At 43.8% G+C, this 17,385-nt stretch overlaps 1 protein-coding gene across 1 annotated transcript in view; it reads left to right on the top strand.

Moving 5' to 3' along the window:
- CCDC69 (coiled-coil domain containing 69) overlaps window positions 1–17,385 on the top strand; it is a 39,786-nt gene that overhangs the window by 1,608 nt on the left and 20,793 nt on the right. The window contains exon 2 of the mRNA XM_056863496.1: window positions 16,753–16,822. Coding sequence (XP_056719474.1) covers window positions 16,753–16,822 — 70 coding nt within the window. The remainder of the gene's footprint in view (window positions 1–16,752; window positions 16,823–17,385) is intronic.

Here is a 17,385-nt window from a genome sequence, read left to right on the forward strand (position 1 = left end):
ATGGGTTTATTGAATTAGGGCTAAATTGTTTTGTAAATAAATAATTTCATTTGGTCTATCAGCAGCTTTTTCTTTCAGGGAAAAAATATGGCTTTTCAAGAACATTTTGCATGATCGAATAAGATCATGTTTGTGAAGCATGTACTTAGAGCATGTTGCTGATTGCTGGTTCATAGTCACAAGCGCATGTTCTGTTCAGAAAAACATGTTGCTAAAACTGAGTGGGAATCAATTACAAAATGTAGTTGCTAATTTAAAAATAATGTATAGAGACATATGTGAGGTTTCAAACCTGCTGGGAAAGCAGACTCTCTGATCATTATATCCTGCCCACTAGTCTCAGATGGGGTTAGCCATAGATACTGACTGGGAAGAAAATGCATTCTGCACATGCTCAGAGGCATGCACCTGCTTTTATATGATTTTATTTTCAACGGCTGGGCCCTGCTGAGCCCTAGCTGAAATTAAGACCTGTAATATGATGGTTCTAAACTCTTCAGAAATTCATAGCCCCACGATATTAAGAATACAAGAACTTTCAATATTCCCTCATGTATACGTTTTCCCAGTTCCTGGGAAATACCAAGCTAAAAGGCAAATATACCGTATTACTGAAAAGATTCTGTGGGAAGGGTTGCCAAAGAACATCTGTGGTTTTTTGTTTTGTTTTTTGCAGTCTCTGCACCTGTCTCTGGCCGATAAATATGCTTAACTGTATTGTGAAGTACATTAATCTCCTGCATGCAAGATCAGGCACTTCCATATTAACCCAGTCAGAGCTAGGATAACAGTTTTTCTCCAGTTCGAAAAGGAACACTAAATTTGAAAACTGCAGCATGTACGAGATCTGGTATTTGGAGACACATTGCTTTCAGAGATGTGGCAGGAATTGTCAATAAATGGAGAATGTATGCACTCTGGTTCTTATGTTTGTATTCTTGTATTAAAAGTTAGTGACAGTTTCTTACAAATTCCATAGCAAGAATATCAGTGTAAGTATTCCATCTATGCAAAAAGACATATGAAAAGAGCTTCCCAAGTGATGTGCTCGATGGCTGTCGTGGCCATGAACCCTCTCTTCAGACCAGCAAAGCTCAGGCTTCTATGTTCACTGGCAGGGCTACAAAACCTTCTTAGTTGTGCTCTAGCACACATAAGGAAATGACTTGAGGTAATTCTTTGAAGTAAATTTATTTCTGAGTCTACTTGTTCCAGGACATCTGGGGGCTTGATGGGATTGTGAGGTTCTACATGCTACAGAAAGGAACATCTGCGCATTAGTTAAAATAATCATCTGAGGCCCCAGCCTGTGGAGGAGAGGCAGTTATGTACTGAACACAGGACCTTTTCTATGGTTGCACCCAAACTTGAATACTCTTTTTCCCTTGACATTATTGTCTTGGCACTATCTTTGTTAACATTTAAGTGTCAGGCGAAGCCCCATGCTTTTAAAAAGCACTTAAGATTGTTTATCTGGATTTATTGGTGTCCTTGATTATGTTTTTAATCCTGCTGGTGCTAATGTTGTGTGGTGTAGTGTTTTATGGTTGGTTTAATTTTATTTTTCTTTTGTGTGTGTTTTTTACATTTTCTTTTGTAAACTGCCTTGAGTGCCAAAAAGCAAGGTGTAAAACCTCAAAACAAACAAATAAATAACATGATTTTGTGTCGATGAGCCAAGAATTAGTGAAACTAATTATGGGGCAGGCTTCAACTATGTGGATAGTGAGGATTGATAGCATTATAATATTTCAGTATTGTAAGGGTCAAGATCCGGCCAAACGTGAGCATTTTTAACCAGATAGTTAGTATGCACTCAAGTTGAAATCAATAGCTGATGATAGTTCCAAAGTGACGATGGGAGCTTTGACTTTCAAAAGCTTATACCCCAAAAATCTTGTTGATCTCTAAGGTGCTTCTGGTCTCATATATGAAAGGCTGAGTATGTTCAGGTTTTGAGCAGGGGTTTGACTGTGAGATTCAACTTAAGGAATGAAATCTGTTTTAGTTAATGAATTGACTAGAGTTGGATTAGTTACCTCCTAGTGCTGTTTAACCCTTTTACTGTGCTTACAATCAAGGCAGTAAAAAGGTTATTCTTGGGTGGCCAATTATCATGTGTTTGTGATCTTGCACATGTACCATAAGATGGATTGAAGTATTTTACATAGTAAAAAGACTAGCTAATGAATTTATAAGAAGCACACTTGTTTATGGACAAGTGTGTGTAGTGGTTAAGAGCGGTGGTTTGGAGCAGTGGACTCTGATCTGGAGAACCGGGTTTGATTCCCCACCTCTCCACATGAGCGGCGGAGGCTAATCTGGTGAACTAGATTTGTTTCCCCACTCCTACGCACAAAGCCCGCTGGGTGACGGTGGGCTAGTCACAGCTCTCTAAACTCTCTCAGCCCCACCTACCTGTTGTTGGGAGGAAAAGGGAAGGTGATTGTTAGCCGGTTTAAGTCTCCCTTAAGTGGTAGAGAAAGTCGGCATATAAAAACCAACACTTCTTCTACTTCTTATCTAGTAGTGTTTTCAGGTAGTAATAATCTCTGGAAAACTGTTTCCCGTGTATCTTATTCCTACCTGCATCTTTTCAGTGACCGAATACAGATAGTATCTGAAAATCTGTAAAGATACATAATGTTGGAAATTATTGGTGAGTTTGACACTGGCACACCAGAAGAGGTTTGCTGTTTATATATAAGAGAGCAGTTATGCACACTCTTGGACTGAAGTGACAGAAACTGTGTTGCTTAAGATTGCAGCCCAGGGGAAATAATTTTGAAGGCTCCCCTATGTAAAATGTTCCCTGCATGGCAGTAGGGAAGAAAGAGAAGCAAGAGAATGGGAGGGGGGGAGAAGTATGATAAATCTTCACAGTCAGTCTAGAATTATGCCATCTCAGTCTGCTACTTTATCCTTAGGGTTGCCAGGTCCCTCTTCCCCACCGGCGGGAGGCTTTTGGGGCGGAGCCTAAGGAAGGCAGGGTTTGGGGAGGGGCTTCAATGCCATAGAGTCCAATTGCCAAAGCGGCCATTTCCTCCAGGTGAAGGGATCTCTATTGGCTGGAGATCAGTTGTAATAGCAGGAGATCTCCAGCTAGTACCTGGAAGTTGGCAACCCTATATCCTGCGTAGCACAGCTCTAGGTATTGTATTAGCAATACCGGCTAAGAAATTCCTGGTGATTTGGGGGTGGAACCTGGGGAGGGCACAATTGAGGGAAGGGAGGATGCTCAGCAGGGATGTAATACCATAGAATCCACCCTCTGAAGCTGCTATGTTCTTCAGGGGACCTGATCGCTGTAGTCTGTATTGGAGATTAGTTGTAATTCTGGGAGAACTGGAAGCTGGAGGTTGGCAACCGTAGTTCTCAGGCCTGCTTCACATTCTTAGTACTGAGAGGGAGTTGTGGGATACTAGCCAAAAATAATTTCATTTAGTTTGACTTGTTCCTATCACATGTCGCCTGCCTCTTTGTCATTTCAAGGGTATAGGTTCTGGTAGGCCTCAGCCTTTCCTGTCACCTATTTTCGTTTCTTAAAAGAGCAAAAAAGATAAGGAAGTGATTGTGTTGGGGCAACACACAAGTAGCCCATAGAGATCTGTAGCAATAAGAATGTTGGATTGTGCTGCCAAGAGGCTGCAGCGTTACATTATATCAGGGCTGGAATTCAGCTGCCTAGCGCCCAGTTCGTGTTTATAGCTTGATCTCTGATGGGAAGAAGGGCTAAGCAATGCCTTGCCATCTTGAGCAGGGTTAAGTCTTGGCTGGCCTCCAGGCCTGGATTAAATATATTGCCCTACAAAAGAGCAACATTGCAACAACACACAGTTGTAATGTAAGCAGGCAGAACCTGAGCAGCAGGCTAAAATACTGCATCACAAAGAGGAAATACCGAATGAAAATGGGGAAGAGAAGGGGTTTTCATGCATTCTTTGACTCCACCTCAACCCCTCCTTGCTGTGTCCTGTATGTTCTACTTAAAATTGACTATAGCTTTGGTCTTCCACCTTTTCCTCACACAGATTGCTGGTACTTAGGGTTGCCAGCCTCCAGGTATTAGCTGGAGATCTCCTGCTATTACAACTGATCTCCAGCCGATGTAGATCAGTTCACCTGGAGAAAATGGCCGCTTTGGCCATTGGTCCCCATGGCATTGAAGTCCCCCCTCCTCAACCCCCCCTCTTCAGGCTCCGCCTCAAAAAAACTCCCACCAGTGGTGAAGAGAGACCTGGCAACCCTACTGGTACAGCAGGACCTGCCTTGATGGTCTCTCCAATAGGGTTCTCAGTTCTTGGCAGGCATAAATCTGCCAGCGGGCAGGCCTCACCCAGGGGTGAAACCTAGCCCAGGGGCCACTCATCAATTGGGGGCTTGGCAATATCAAAGAGCAGAGCCCATGTGCCAAGAGTCAAAGAGAAAGAGAAAGGGTCAACCAGCAGTGTCAACAGAAAATACTAATTATTCAAAGGTCCACAATGCTCTCTCTCTCTCTCCCCCCCCCATTTTTGGTTGAGGAGATATGAGGAAGGAAAAGAATGCAGAAAAGACAGCTAAAGACAGCAGCAGGATTCAGAGAAGCTGTTCTGAAGGCACAGAAAAGCCTGGGCTGAAAATGAAAGTTAAAATTGGCTGCAAGCATAGTGCTCTAAGTCTTAAAGCATAGCAAATGCCTTTGACTTAAAAGATACTAACCAGTTAAAACTCCCATCTGTCCTGGAAGGGCCTCACCTATAAAAAGATATCTTCGGGTAGGGTCGCCAACTTCCAGGTGGGACCTGGCTATCTTCTGGAATTACAGCTGAACTCCAGGCTTATAGACATCAGTTCCCCTGGAGAAAATGGCTACTTTGGTGGGTGGACTCTATGGAATTATACCCCACTGAGGTCCCCCCTCCCCAAACCCCACTCTCCCCCCAGTATTAGCAATCCTAGTTTCTGATGCATCACGAGAAGGAGCTACAGGATTTCTGCTCTAGCTGGCCAGTTTTCATTAAAGCCACTAAGCAGAAATTTATTATCGAGTACGGGCTGCTTATTGTCCAAAGTCTTTGCTAGACCAGTGCTAATTGAACTCTGATTTGGATCACTTTGTGCAGTACATCACCTGCCACATTCCTTTTCCTAGTGGACCAAATCCAGTTACTATGCTGATGTGAGTAGGATTGCTACTTTTTTGGGGTGGGGGAGCTGGGATCTCCTGCGCTTTTGAACAAACAGAAGTCTAGCAATTGCTTTCCAATAGAAAGATGCTGTGGTGATGGGAAAGCTTCACCTGTCAATTCTCTGCTTGTTTTGGAAATATTTAAGCTTTCTAGAAATAAAATTGGCCACCTTATTTATCAGAAATCATAAGCTGGAGCTGTGCAAACAGAGCAGGTGTGGCTCCTGGCTTGCTACCAGGGCACCATCCCTTTATGGGAAGCCCCCCCGTACATTTTGGCAGGAGAGCCACCGTTCCAAGCGAGTTTAAAGGCAATCAGTCCCGTGCAGGCAGTTCTTGGCGCAGTAGTTGCCTTGTTCCAGCTTCCTGATGTTAAGCCATAATCACTCTGGCCATATATTTCTTATTCATTCTTTCCAGTTCTGATTGTTTTTACATGTGCTAATAAATATATATGAAGACTTCCTGAGAGAAATGACTGTCATCTTCTGGGAAAGAGGATTCTGTAGGTTCATTTCAATAGAGAATGCAGGAGATCACGTTGTTGGCATGGATGGACATTAAGGTGCATGAAATTGGTTATATCACGAGGACTCTAATCTGGAGAACCGGGTTTGTTTCCCCACTCCTCCACATGCAGCCTGCTGGGAGACCTTGGGCTAGTCACAGTTCTCTCAGAACTCTCTCAGGCTCACCTGCCTGTCAGACTAATCTTATCTCCTTTTTTGAGAAAGTTACTTCCTTGCTGGATCAGGGGAATGCTGGAGACATAGTTTATCTTGATTGCAGTAAGGCTTTTGATAAGGTTCCACATAATATTCTTGTTGACAAATTGGGAAAATACGTTTTAGATCCTAGTATTGCTAGGTGGATCTGTAACTGGTTAACAAGAATGCTTGTTAATGGTTCCTCATTCACTTGGAGAGGAGTGACTAGTGGAGTGCCTCAGGGATCTGTCCTGGGCCCTGTGTTGTTCATCTTTATAAATGATTTGGATGAAGGAATAGAGGGGATGCTTATTCAATTTGCAGTTGATACTAAATTGGGAGGGTTAGAAAATACAGTAGAAGACAGAGCCAGGATACAGGATGATCTTGACAGGCTGAAGAATTGGGCTAAAACTAATAAAATGCACTTCAACAAAGATAAATGTAAAGTTCTGCATTTAGGTAGGAAAAACCAAATGCATAATTATAAGAAAGAAAAAGATTACAGAAGAAAAACAGTGAGCAAAAAGCTCATTCCTCCTGTCCTCTCCCTTTCAGTTATCCTCTCATACCCCAGCTTTGCAAATATAAGATTATTGGAAACTGCAGTCAGTATCAGTATTTCTGGTTTTCCATTCGGGGAAGATTATTCAGCTAGTGGCTACTCTCCACCACTGTATTTTATTGATCCTGTTAGATCTTTCTACCGACGTGACACTGTTGATTATGTGGCATCAGTGATCATGGGGTGCTTGCAGGGGCATGGTAGGCATTTGTCGGTTAGCTTTTTAGAGCAGTCACAAAGGGTGGTGACAATCAGGAACTGAGGGAATACCAATAAAATGTCCCTCTCCCTACCCATTTTGTGAATCTGTTTATTTTCCTTTGTGTATATATAATTCCTTGGATGCTGTGCACTTTCTCCCTGTTTGTATTTTATGTATGGTATGGCAAGCAGACGATGCCTCTACGCGAAGGTAGCAAGGACCAGCAGCAAGGACCAATCATGGATTATGTACACCAGATGGCTCATAAACTGGGCTAGTACTATTTTTGTATTAAGAATAATGTCCCTTGGGTTTTTCCCATCACCTGCCTTCAGTAGAAGTTGAGTTGGGATGAAGCTTCTTTCCTTGGCATTTCCCCCACCCCCAAAAAATGATCGTTTTCACACCAGAGATCCAACTGGAAGCAGGTGCTGCAAGATGAAAAAGACTACATAAGGAAGGGAGAAAAGAGCTAGGGTAGTTAGTGGGAGGAATTTTACAGGTTTATTTTGGGGCTCAGGTTTCTCATGTCAATGTCATATATTCAGCCAAGCCTGTGTAGCAAAGCTTCCATACAGCTTCCCAAAACACTGCTATAAAGCAAAGGAAATGACTGGAAGCATTCCAGTTTATAGTCAAGGGAAGATACAACTCATGGAATAAGACACCCTCCCTCTGCCCTTAGACTTGCCAGATGTGTTATTTTAAAAGTTATGGTCCATTCCAGAAGACAATTGCTCTGCAAATCCCTTATTTCAGAAAACCATATAATGTAATGTTCCAAATAAAGCCATGATAATTCTCCATATTCCATTGTCAGCAATCTCGAGCACAATGGCATGGAAATTATGGGCATTTAAATGATAGGTCATAGTTGCAAATGTACTGTATAGGTCACAGAAGCCAAAATCAGAGTTTCCAAAATCCATCCCCAGGTAACCTATTTAGAGCAGTGATAGAATAATAGAATCATAGTGTTGGAAGGGGCCATACAGGTCATCGAATCCAATCCCCTGCTCAATGCAGGATCAGCCTACAGCATCCCTGACAAGTGTTCGTCCAGCCTCTGCTTGAAGACTGCCAGAGAGGGGGAGCTCACCACCTCCCTAGGAAGCCGATTCCACTGCTGAACAACTCTCACTGTAAAAAATTTTTCCTAATGTCCATTCAGTACCTTTCCGCCCGTAATTTATAACCAGGGGAGCCATTTGGGAAAGGTTCTCAATGCAATCAGTTGAGACCTCATCTTCTCAAGGACTGAAATATGAAAATAATGATTCTGCAAGTTTGTAGTGGAAGCAAACTGTGTACTGTGTTTACTGGTTGATTCCACTTTGCTGTCACTTAGGAACTTCCCCCAATCTGTGGAGCAGTTTTTGCCCTTTGGAAAAAAAAATCATTTTTAATTAATAGGGTGATGAATGGAGCAAATAAACGCATGGATATAAATGCAGTGCTTTTAAAAAATGAAAAGGACAACAGCCTGCTTGATGGGTGAGCCAGCATTCCATTCGTTGGTGGGTACATCTGTCATTCCATTTGCAAAGTCAGGAAGAAGTGGGGCCATTCTGAATTTGAGGGATGTGCTGTAAATTCTGCTAACGCAATGCTGTTCGAGTATGAAGTGCTGATCGTATTTCATTTTATAACACATTGGCCGTTTGTTTGTGTCATTTATACCCCATCTTTATCCCCAGTGGGGACCCAAACATGTTAAAAAAATGGGTAGCACACTCTCCCATGATTTTGACAGTCAAATTTGTGTGAAGGAATTACCCATGAAATAATCAAGTATGACATTTGGAGTAACCGGGGGAGGGGGGGACCCAGTACACAAGACAATCTTACAGCAAGAGGAATCAGAGAGTACCTTTTTTTGCAGTGTAGTCTTTTCGCTTCCTTTGACATTAACGCGGTACAAAACCTGGGGTTCCAATCCTATCACTGCCACTGAGTGCTCTTAACACCTCAGAGCTGTATGACTCTGCTAAAGAAATCTACAGGGCCACCTCTTTTGATATGAGCCCGTGTGCCAGCTTAATTCCACTGAACAGATCCTTGAGGAAGTGCCCTCTTGGGCTAGTAGTTTGATGAGCTGTTGCCCACACGAGGGCCTTCCTCAGAGCCAGTGTGGTGTGGGGGTTACAGTGTTAGAGTAGGATCTGGGAGACCCAGGTTGGAATCTCTTCTCTGTTCTGAAAGCTCACTGGGTGACCCCAGTCATTCACAGCCTAACCTACTTCATCATGTTGTTGTGAGAATGGGGAGGGGACAACCTCCTCATTCCAGTAGCCTTGGAAACAGCCTACACTGTGATGACATTTTGGGCAAACATAAGTAAGTGGCGTCACAGCCCCCCGCAACACTCTAGGAATCTCACAAATCTTTATGGTAAAGGTCACAGAGATTGCTGGAATTCCTAGGGCATTGGAAATGGGCTGTGAGATCATTTCCGGAGTTGTATTAATCCAGCTGTATTAATCTGTGTAAGTAGAGTTACCAACCTCCAGGCAGGGCCTGGAGTTGTCCTGGAATTACAACTGATCTGTACGCTACAGAGATCCATTCCCCTGGAGGAAATGGCAGCTCGGCAGCCTGTAATCTATGGCATCTCATCCCTACCAAGCTCGCCCCCAAAAATGCTGCACTCCACAGGTACCACCTACAAATCTCCAGGAAATTCCCAAGCTGGAGCTGGTGATATTACTGGCAGCAAAAACTAGAGAGTCTTGTGACCCCCTTAAACTAATTTGTTGTATCATATGCTTTGGTGGAGTTGAGTCCACTTGGTCAGAATATGCATTAAGAATTAGGGTTGGCTATAGCTCTCCATTAAGCGAACTGCACACTTGGTCAACAACTCAGGTTTGTTTCCACGTAATGTGCAGATTAATGACCCTAACACTCCCATGAATGGCTTGATTTTTTCCTGACCTAGTAAATATTAAGTTGTTGTGGTAACTTTGATCCTACAAACAGAAACAAAGTTCAATATCCTTTTATTGGTCTGCAAATCTTGGTGCTGTCTCTGATTATAAGCAGTTTATATCCTGAAACATCTTTCACCTTCCAACACATGCATGGTGCTCTACCGAAAGCAAGTCTGTGACAGAGAGGATCTAGTAGCTAGTGCTCCAGATTTCAGTATTATTGTATACTGAATAGGCAGTGACTAAGACATTCTGCTTTGTTTCATGGGTGTCTATTCCCACACCATTGTGCTTTCATTCCTTTCTTAACCTGTAGCTTCCTGAAGGCATTCTGTACAGTCTTCCTTTAGAGACGTAGCAGGTGGCAGCAAATAGCTCTGTTTTGCTAAGAGCTGGTTGCAAAACCATTTTAAGAACGTGCCTTCACATTAATGCCTTCAGATACATTCAGGGGAATCCAAAACTTGAGTTTTAAAAGAGTTTAGGTTGTTCACATGTTGCCCAGATGCTCCTATGATTGTGCTGGGGCTCATATGTGTGTCTGTTGCAAGTGGCAGTGGGCATGATAGCAGGAAGGTAGTGATCCTGTTGTCTCAGTCATGGTGTCATGTGGCCATCATTTATGTATTTATTTGTGTTATTGACAGTCTGCCTTTCTTACTGGGACTCAAAGCGGATTACATAGAGTGAATCAATACAAGTGACAGGATGGAACAGTCAGTAAATAATGCAATAGGTTTAGGGTTGTAGAACCAACCAGAGATTTGAAGCAAGGCATAACATTAAACAATGCAAAATCACATATCCGGGTCCTACTCACAGCAAGCTGTACACAGTAGTATAGAAAGCTTCTTAAACTGTTGGTTGCGACCCCATATGGGGTCGTGTAACTGAATGTGGTGGTCACGAAAAATTTGGCAACAGTAAAAGGTTTCTTTATGATTTATTATCAGTAAAGGTTTGATTTGTATACCTATTTTATATACCTATATACCTAGGGTTGTGTAAAAATTTCTTGGGCGAAAAGGGATCGCAAGTGGAAAAAGTTTAAGAAGCCCTGGTATATATAGACCACAGTCCCTAATTATTTATCCAAGTTACTTTGTGAATCATTTTGTACAATGCTACCCTATTGCCTGAATAGAAAAACCCTCTTGAATAATTCAGTTTTCCATAGTTTGTGGAAAGTCAGGAGAGTGTGGGTCTTCCTGACCTCCTCAGGCAGCCCATTCCATAAAGCGGGGGCCACAATGCAGAAGGCATGTGTACGGGTAGTTGTTGACTTTGCCCATTTGCAGGTCGTACCCTGCAGAGGGCCCAATTCAGATGAGCGAAGTTTTCATGGCAGAGCATAGGGGGAGAGGTGGTCTCACAGATTTGAGGGGCCAAGGCCATGAAGAGCTTTGTATGTAATAGCACATACCATATATTGAGTTCAATAACTGATGGCCAGCTAGTGGAGTGACTGCAGAATGGGAGTAATATGCTTGGTCCGTCTAGCTCCCTAAAATAGCTGAGCCATGCCATTCTGCACAAACTGGAGTTTCTGAATTGATTTTGCGTGGAGACCAATGTACAGTGCATTACATTAATGTAGTCATGATGTTAGTGTGTGGTATCAATCCAGGTGGCCAGATCACCCATATCAACGTAAGAGGCCATCTTATGGTCTAGGCTGAGTTGGAAGAAAGGGTTTTTTTTTTTTTTTGCAACTGCCTTATCTTGCTTCTCCAGCAGTAACATTGGGTCCAGTATTACCCCAATGCTGTTTACTGAGTCAGCAAGGGTCAGATGAGTTCCATCAAAAGTGGGGAGGGGCACAATGTCCTTCAAGATCTCCACCTTCCCAACTAGCATTACCTCTGTGGTGTAGTGGTTAAGCGCAGTGGACTCTAATCTGGAGGACCGGGTTTGATTCCCCCCTCCTCCACATGAGCAGCGGACTCTAATCTGGTGAACCAGGTTGGTTTCCCCACTCCTCCAGATGAAGCCAGCTGGGCGACCTTGGGCTAGTCACAGTTCTCTCTGAACTTTCTCAGCCCCACCTACCTAACTAGATACCTGTTGTGGGGAGAGGAAGGGAAGGAGATTGTAAACTGGTTTGATTCTCCTTAAAAGGCAGAGAAAGTCGTCATATAAAACCAACTCTTCTTCTTTTTCTTCTTTTCAGGGTTTAGTCGTAATGTCCGTATGGATGTGTTAGTTCTTTCCGTGCTGTCACTCCCTGCCAGCTATTAGACAAGGCAGCACATTACAGGAGCACAGAATGATGAAGCTGAAATGTGTGCAGTGTGTGAACAGGACTACGGTCTGATGCGATTGGGGCAGAGGGAGAGAGGGTTATCCTCCTTGGTAATTTAGATACAGTTCAGCCACTCTCCCCCCCCCCACACACACACACACTTTCAACTGCAAATAAACTAAACTGCCCCAAGGCTGGAAGGGAGGCACCAAGCTTGTATTTTAAGCAAGGGTCCTAAATCCAGTTTTTATAGACACCCTCTTTCAGAACTGCGCCTGGGATGGAAACTCTGACAGCCCCCAGGATCAAGTGGGGCTGGTGGTTGCAGTTGACACGATAACAAAGCATTCCTTAAGTGATGATGTAACCGTTTGAACGGCAGCCTGAGCGGGTTCTGCGAGAGCCAGATATTTAGAGGAGTTATTAGGACTGGGCTTTATCCTCGCAGTTGTCGATGATTTATTGCTTTTTTATTTCTCGTTCCTGCACAATCCGTGGCCTGGAACAGGCTATTTCTAGAGTCTGCATCTGGCTATTAAAAAAAACAAACAGAGAGCAGTACGTCTGTGGGAGTTCGAAGCTCAGATTCACCCTGTCGACTGAGTGGACGTTACCATTGGCCATCTGGCTGAATGGGCGTGTGGGGTGGAAGCTGGGGTGAAGGGGAGGCTCATGGCAAGGCTGTTGGAAAGTGTGTCCTGCACCCCTGTGCTCGGTAGTGGGATGCCAAGCATGCTCCTTGTTTGTCAGTTCTTTAATCCTCCTTCAGATTTTCCAGCTGTTCCTTCCCCGGCACTCCTCGAGGGGAGCGGGGGGCCTGATTCGCTTAGCTCTGCGAAGGTAAAGGGGAGGGGGGAGGCAGGAGCTCCAGCTGCAAGAAGGACATGAAGAAAGTACAAGAGGGGGGAATGTTAATCTTTTAAACTCACTGGAGGGAGGTATGAGGGATATGACCTCTGTGTATTTTCAGATGTGTGGGAGAGCATCCGCCCCCTTTTTAACTCAGTATGCCTTATTATGTCAGTCTGGAGCTGGAAGGAGGATAGCCCAATGCTTCGGTGACATTAGTCAGCTTTTCAGACCACGTGATGACAGGAAGAAGCCGAAAATACAGCTGCTACAAACTTTCAGGGGCTTAATTAACGTAACTGTGGGTGGAACTAAAATGCGAGTCCAGTGGCGCCCAAAAGAGTAACAAAATCAGTTCCACTGCAAGATATCGGGAGCCAGACCTCGTTTCATCGGATGCACTGGAATGAGTTCATTACACTGGAGCCATGGATCCAGTGAAGTGAGTGGGACTACGTATTAAGAAGGACACGTGGCATGGCCAGTCCTGCAATTCCTTCACAATCTAATGCAGGGGCTGGAGAAAGCACTTGGAGAAGAGACTCAGTGGGCAGGAGGTTTGCTTGATTCTTCCTCTGCTTGATGATTCTTCCACGTAAATGCCCCAACATGAGCACATGAAGCTGCTCTATACTGAATCAAACCAGTGGTCCATCATAATCAGGATTGTTGTGGCTCTCCAGGGTCTCAGGCAGAGGTCTTTTACATCACCAACTACCAAATCCTTTAACTGGAGATGCCAGGAATTGAACCTGGGACCTTCTGCTCTATCTCTAAGCCACAGCCCATCAATCAATTAATCCACTGAAAAGTTTTTAGCCCACCTTTCCCCTCTACCAGAGGAAGCCTAAAGCAGGTTACAAGATCAACAGTCATTTAAAAAAAAAATCCAACTAAAATTAGTTAAAATGCAATCATCAATATTACCACTATGCAAAATAATCACAGAGCTAACGCCATTAAACAAAAGCCAACCTAAAGAGGACAGTCTTGTTTACTTCATTTATCCTCTGCCTTTCTCACTGGGGCTCCATATGAATTGTGTGTGTGTGTGTGTAAAGTGCCGTCAAGTCGCAGCCGACTTATGGTGACCCCTTTTGGGGTTTTCATGGCAAGAGGCTAACAGGTGGTTTGCCAGTGCCTTCCTCTGCACAGCAACCATGGTATTCCTTGGTGGTCTCCCATCCAAATACTGACCAGGGCTGACCCTGCTTAGCTTCTGAGATCTGACGAGATCAGGCTAGCCTGGGCCATCCAGGTCAGGGCCCATATGAATTACAGAATTATAAAAACAATGCAATAAAAACCAGAATAATACATACAATAAGCTGTGCAATAAAACTGGAGCTCACCATTAAGAAATAAACAGTGCAATAAAATTGGATTACACCACTAGAGAAGAATGAAATAAAGGCAGTATAATGTATCCAGTAAACAACACAGCGGCGAAGGGAGTGGCTAAAAATGTCCACCTGTTAAACCCACAACCCTATCTTGTCCTACTCCCAGTATAAAAAGTGCCACCTTTCACAATTCTGTGTTGCCGCACTCCCATCCCTTTTGTATGACCTACTGAGTAGAAGCCTTTCTGACCTTGTCAGGTAGGCCCTTCCACCAACTAGGATCCACAACAGAGAATGTTCGGTTGCTATAAAAGCAGAGATAGTAAAAACTAGTCATAACCCCCAAGAAAATCCCAGAGAATGGGTTGCCCCAAATCCCACCACTCTGCAAGATGGAACCATAAGAAGATAGTGAAAGTGGGAATCTGAAACAGGCAGTGAATGTGGCTGAGGGGGGACAGTTTTGTTGTGGCAGGATCTACAGGTTTAGAAGGGTTTAAGTACCCATTCCTGCTCCAGTGAGTTGTGACTCCCAAAATCTTGCAGTGGAACTAATTTGTCACTCTTTTGGGTGCCGCTGGACTCTCGTTTTAGTTCCACCCACAGTTTTCCCCTGCCAAGCGCCTCCTTGCTTTTACATTTTCATTGTCTCAGCAGATGGCTGCTGGGGCCATGCCTTTGCCCAGATAATATCTGCTTCCACCCAATGAGACGGTAAACCAGGAAGTTCCTGATAGAAACACACACACACACACACACACACACACACACACACACACATGCCGTGAACTCACCAGATGGCCTTAGGCATTTCTTTATCTTTCAGATTTCTGTCTGCAAAATGAAGATGATGGGCAGTGGTCAGAATTACTGAGATAATGTCTATGAATTGCTGTGAATGTCAAAAAGGAGTGTGTGTGTGTTAAGTATTATAGCTATGGCTTTTTCTGACCTGGACGTTATGTTTTGCCCCTTGCCTACTGTACCAGGAAATAACTGATGCATGCATCTCTGTGGAAGTCCAAGCGTGGCCATGGTGGTGGAAAGTGCTGTCAAGTTGCAAGTGACAGAATGGCAACCTCACAGGGTTTTCCAGGCAAGAGGCAAACAGAGGTGGTTTGCCATTGCCTGCTGCCACTCAGCAACCCTGAACTTCTTTGGTGGTCCCCTAGCCAAATACTAACCAGGGGCCACCCAGCTTAGCTTCATCTGATGAGATCAGGCTACCCTGGGCCAACCAGATCAGGGCAAGCCTGCCCATAAGCAGCAGTAAGCCCAGCTGAATTCCCCACTGGTGATTCTTGAGTATTGCTCATGTATAGGATCCAGCTCATTGTCCACACTATTAGGAGATAATTTCCCCTCATCCTCAAACTGGGGAATGCTCTGGAGGGTGAGACTCCTTTCCTTTAAAATATGTGTGCTTGATTCCTCTTGAAGGATCATCAGATGCTCTTCCTCCTGCTGCATAAGCAACTGTTGGCAGGGCTCTCGGCACTATCCCAGTGACTGGATGCGGTAGTGTAGTGGTTAAGGGGGAGCAGGCTGAAGTTGAATCCCTCCAAGATGGAGGCCATGTGGCTGGGAAAGGTTGAGATGCTAGCTGGAGGGCCACTCCTGAGACTCGATGATGTCCAGTTGATAGTTGTAGACTCTATAAAGGGCCTTGGGGTGTGGTTGGATTCTGCGCTATTTGCTTTTTTAAAAAGTGTCCATGGTGTGCCAGGCCCACCAGCTGGCTGCTTCTTTGTCTAGGTCAGACCTTGCCACATTGATCCGTGCAACGATCACCTCCAGATTGGACTACTGTAATTCACTCTGCGTAGGGCTACCCTTGAAAATGCTCTGGAGACTGAAGGCAGTCCAGAATGCAGCTGCCAGGTTGCCAGACATCTTTAGGTTCCGCTGGGCATGAAACACCAAATTGTTTAGGTTGCCCTTTGGACTGTATTCCACATATTTGGGTTGTTTTGTTAGTGGTATGGTGCTAGCCACATATTTAAATAGTTTAACATTCTAATGTTAATATTTTATATTTGTTATCTGCTTTGATGCTGTTTTTAACGTATTTATAATGTTTTTACATTGTACGTCACTGCAAGACCCTTTGGGTGAGAGGTAACTAAAAAAAATCTAAATAAATAAATCAGTGCTTGGCTTTCAAAGCATGTTTCTTCACTTTATTTTGTTGAATATGGGCAGTACTGGTAAGTAGATCTGTTCAGAAGTTTAATGGGGCTTACTTCCAGGAAGGTAAGGAGCCCCGTGGTGCAGAGTGGTAAGCCTCAGTACTGCAGTCAAAAGCTCTGCTCATGACCTGAGTTCGATCCCGACAGAAGTTGGTTTCAGGTAGCCGGCTCAAGGTTGACTCACCCTTCCATCCTTCCGAGGTCGGTAAAATGAGTATCCAGCTTGCTGGGGGTAAAGGGAACCACCCTGTAAACAAAGTTTGCCTAGTAAATGTCGGGATGTGCTGTCACCCCGTGGGTCAGGAATGACCTGGTGCTTGTGCAGGGGACCTTTCCTTTTTTTTTTACTCTTAGGAAAGTGTCCTTAGGATGGCAGCCTAATGTGTCACAGGGACCCAATTTTAAGAGTACTGATACTTTCCAGTCAGCCTAAAAGTTTTTTTAAAAAGAAATGAGCCAGCTCTTTTCAGTTTCAGTTCAGATTAAATGTCACTCTACTACAAGGTAATATGATCCTATTTATGAGCGGTGATTCTTTCTGTTTGCCCTCTGCAGAAACCACTCAAAGCTCAGCATGAAAGGGGCAAGGATTCCTGTGAACTGACAACCTTGAAGTTCTCTAATGGTAAGTTGCAAATGGACATAAAGGTCTCCTTGATGCATCTCCATTTTTTTAAAAAGCACTAAGGGTTGTTTTTATTACAGTTCTTTTTGGTACACGTAGGCAGTATACATTCACATGAACAGCAGTAATGAGTAAATCATGGATCCATCTGGCAGCTATTGCTGTGACCATAGTGGCTGAAAGAAATACTGTTGTAGTCATGGACAAGAGGCCACAGTTAGAACAGAATATGGAGAAACGGAATGGTTTCCAATTGGCAAAGGTGTCAGACAAGGATGTATTTTATCTCCCTATCTCTTCAATCTATATGCAGAACATATAATTAGGAAAGTTGGATTAGATTTAGATGAAGGTGGAGTGCAAATTGGAGGGAGGAACATTAATAATTTGAGATATGCCGATGACACTACATTATTGGCAGAAAATTGTGAAGATTTGAAACGACTACTGCTGAAAGTTAAAAGAGAAAGTGCCAAAGCAGGACTACAGCTGAACATCAAGAAAACAAAAGTAATGACTACAGGAGAATTACACAACTTTAAGGTTGACAATGAGGAAATTGA

This window comes from Euleptes europaea, chromosome 1 (assembly GCF_029931775.1).
Source record: "Euleptes europaea isolate rEulEur1 chromosome 1, rEulEur1.hap1, whole genome shotgun sequence".
In the NCBI taxonomy this organism is placed as follows: Eukaryota; Metazoa; Chordata; class Lepidosauria; order Squamata; family Sphaerodactylidae; genus Euleptes; species Euleptes europaea.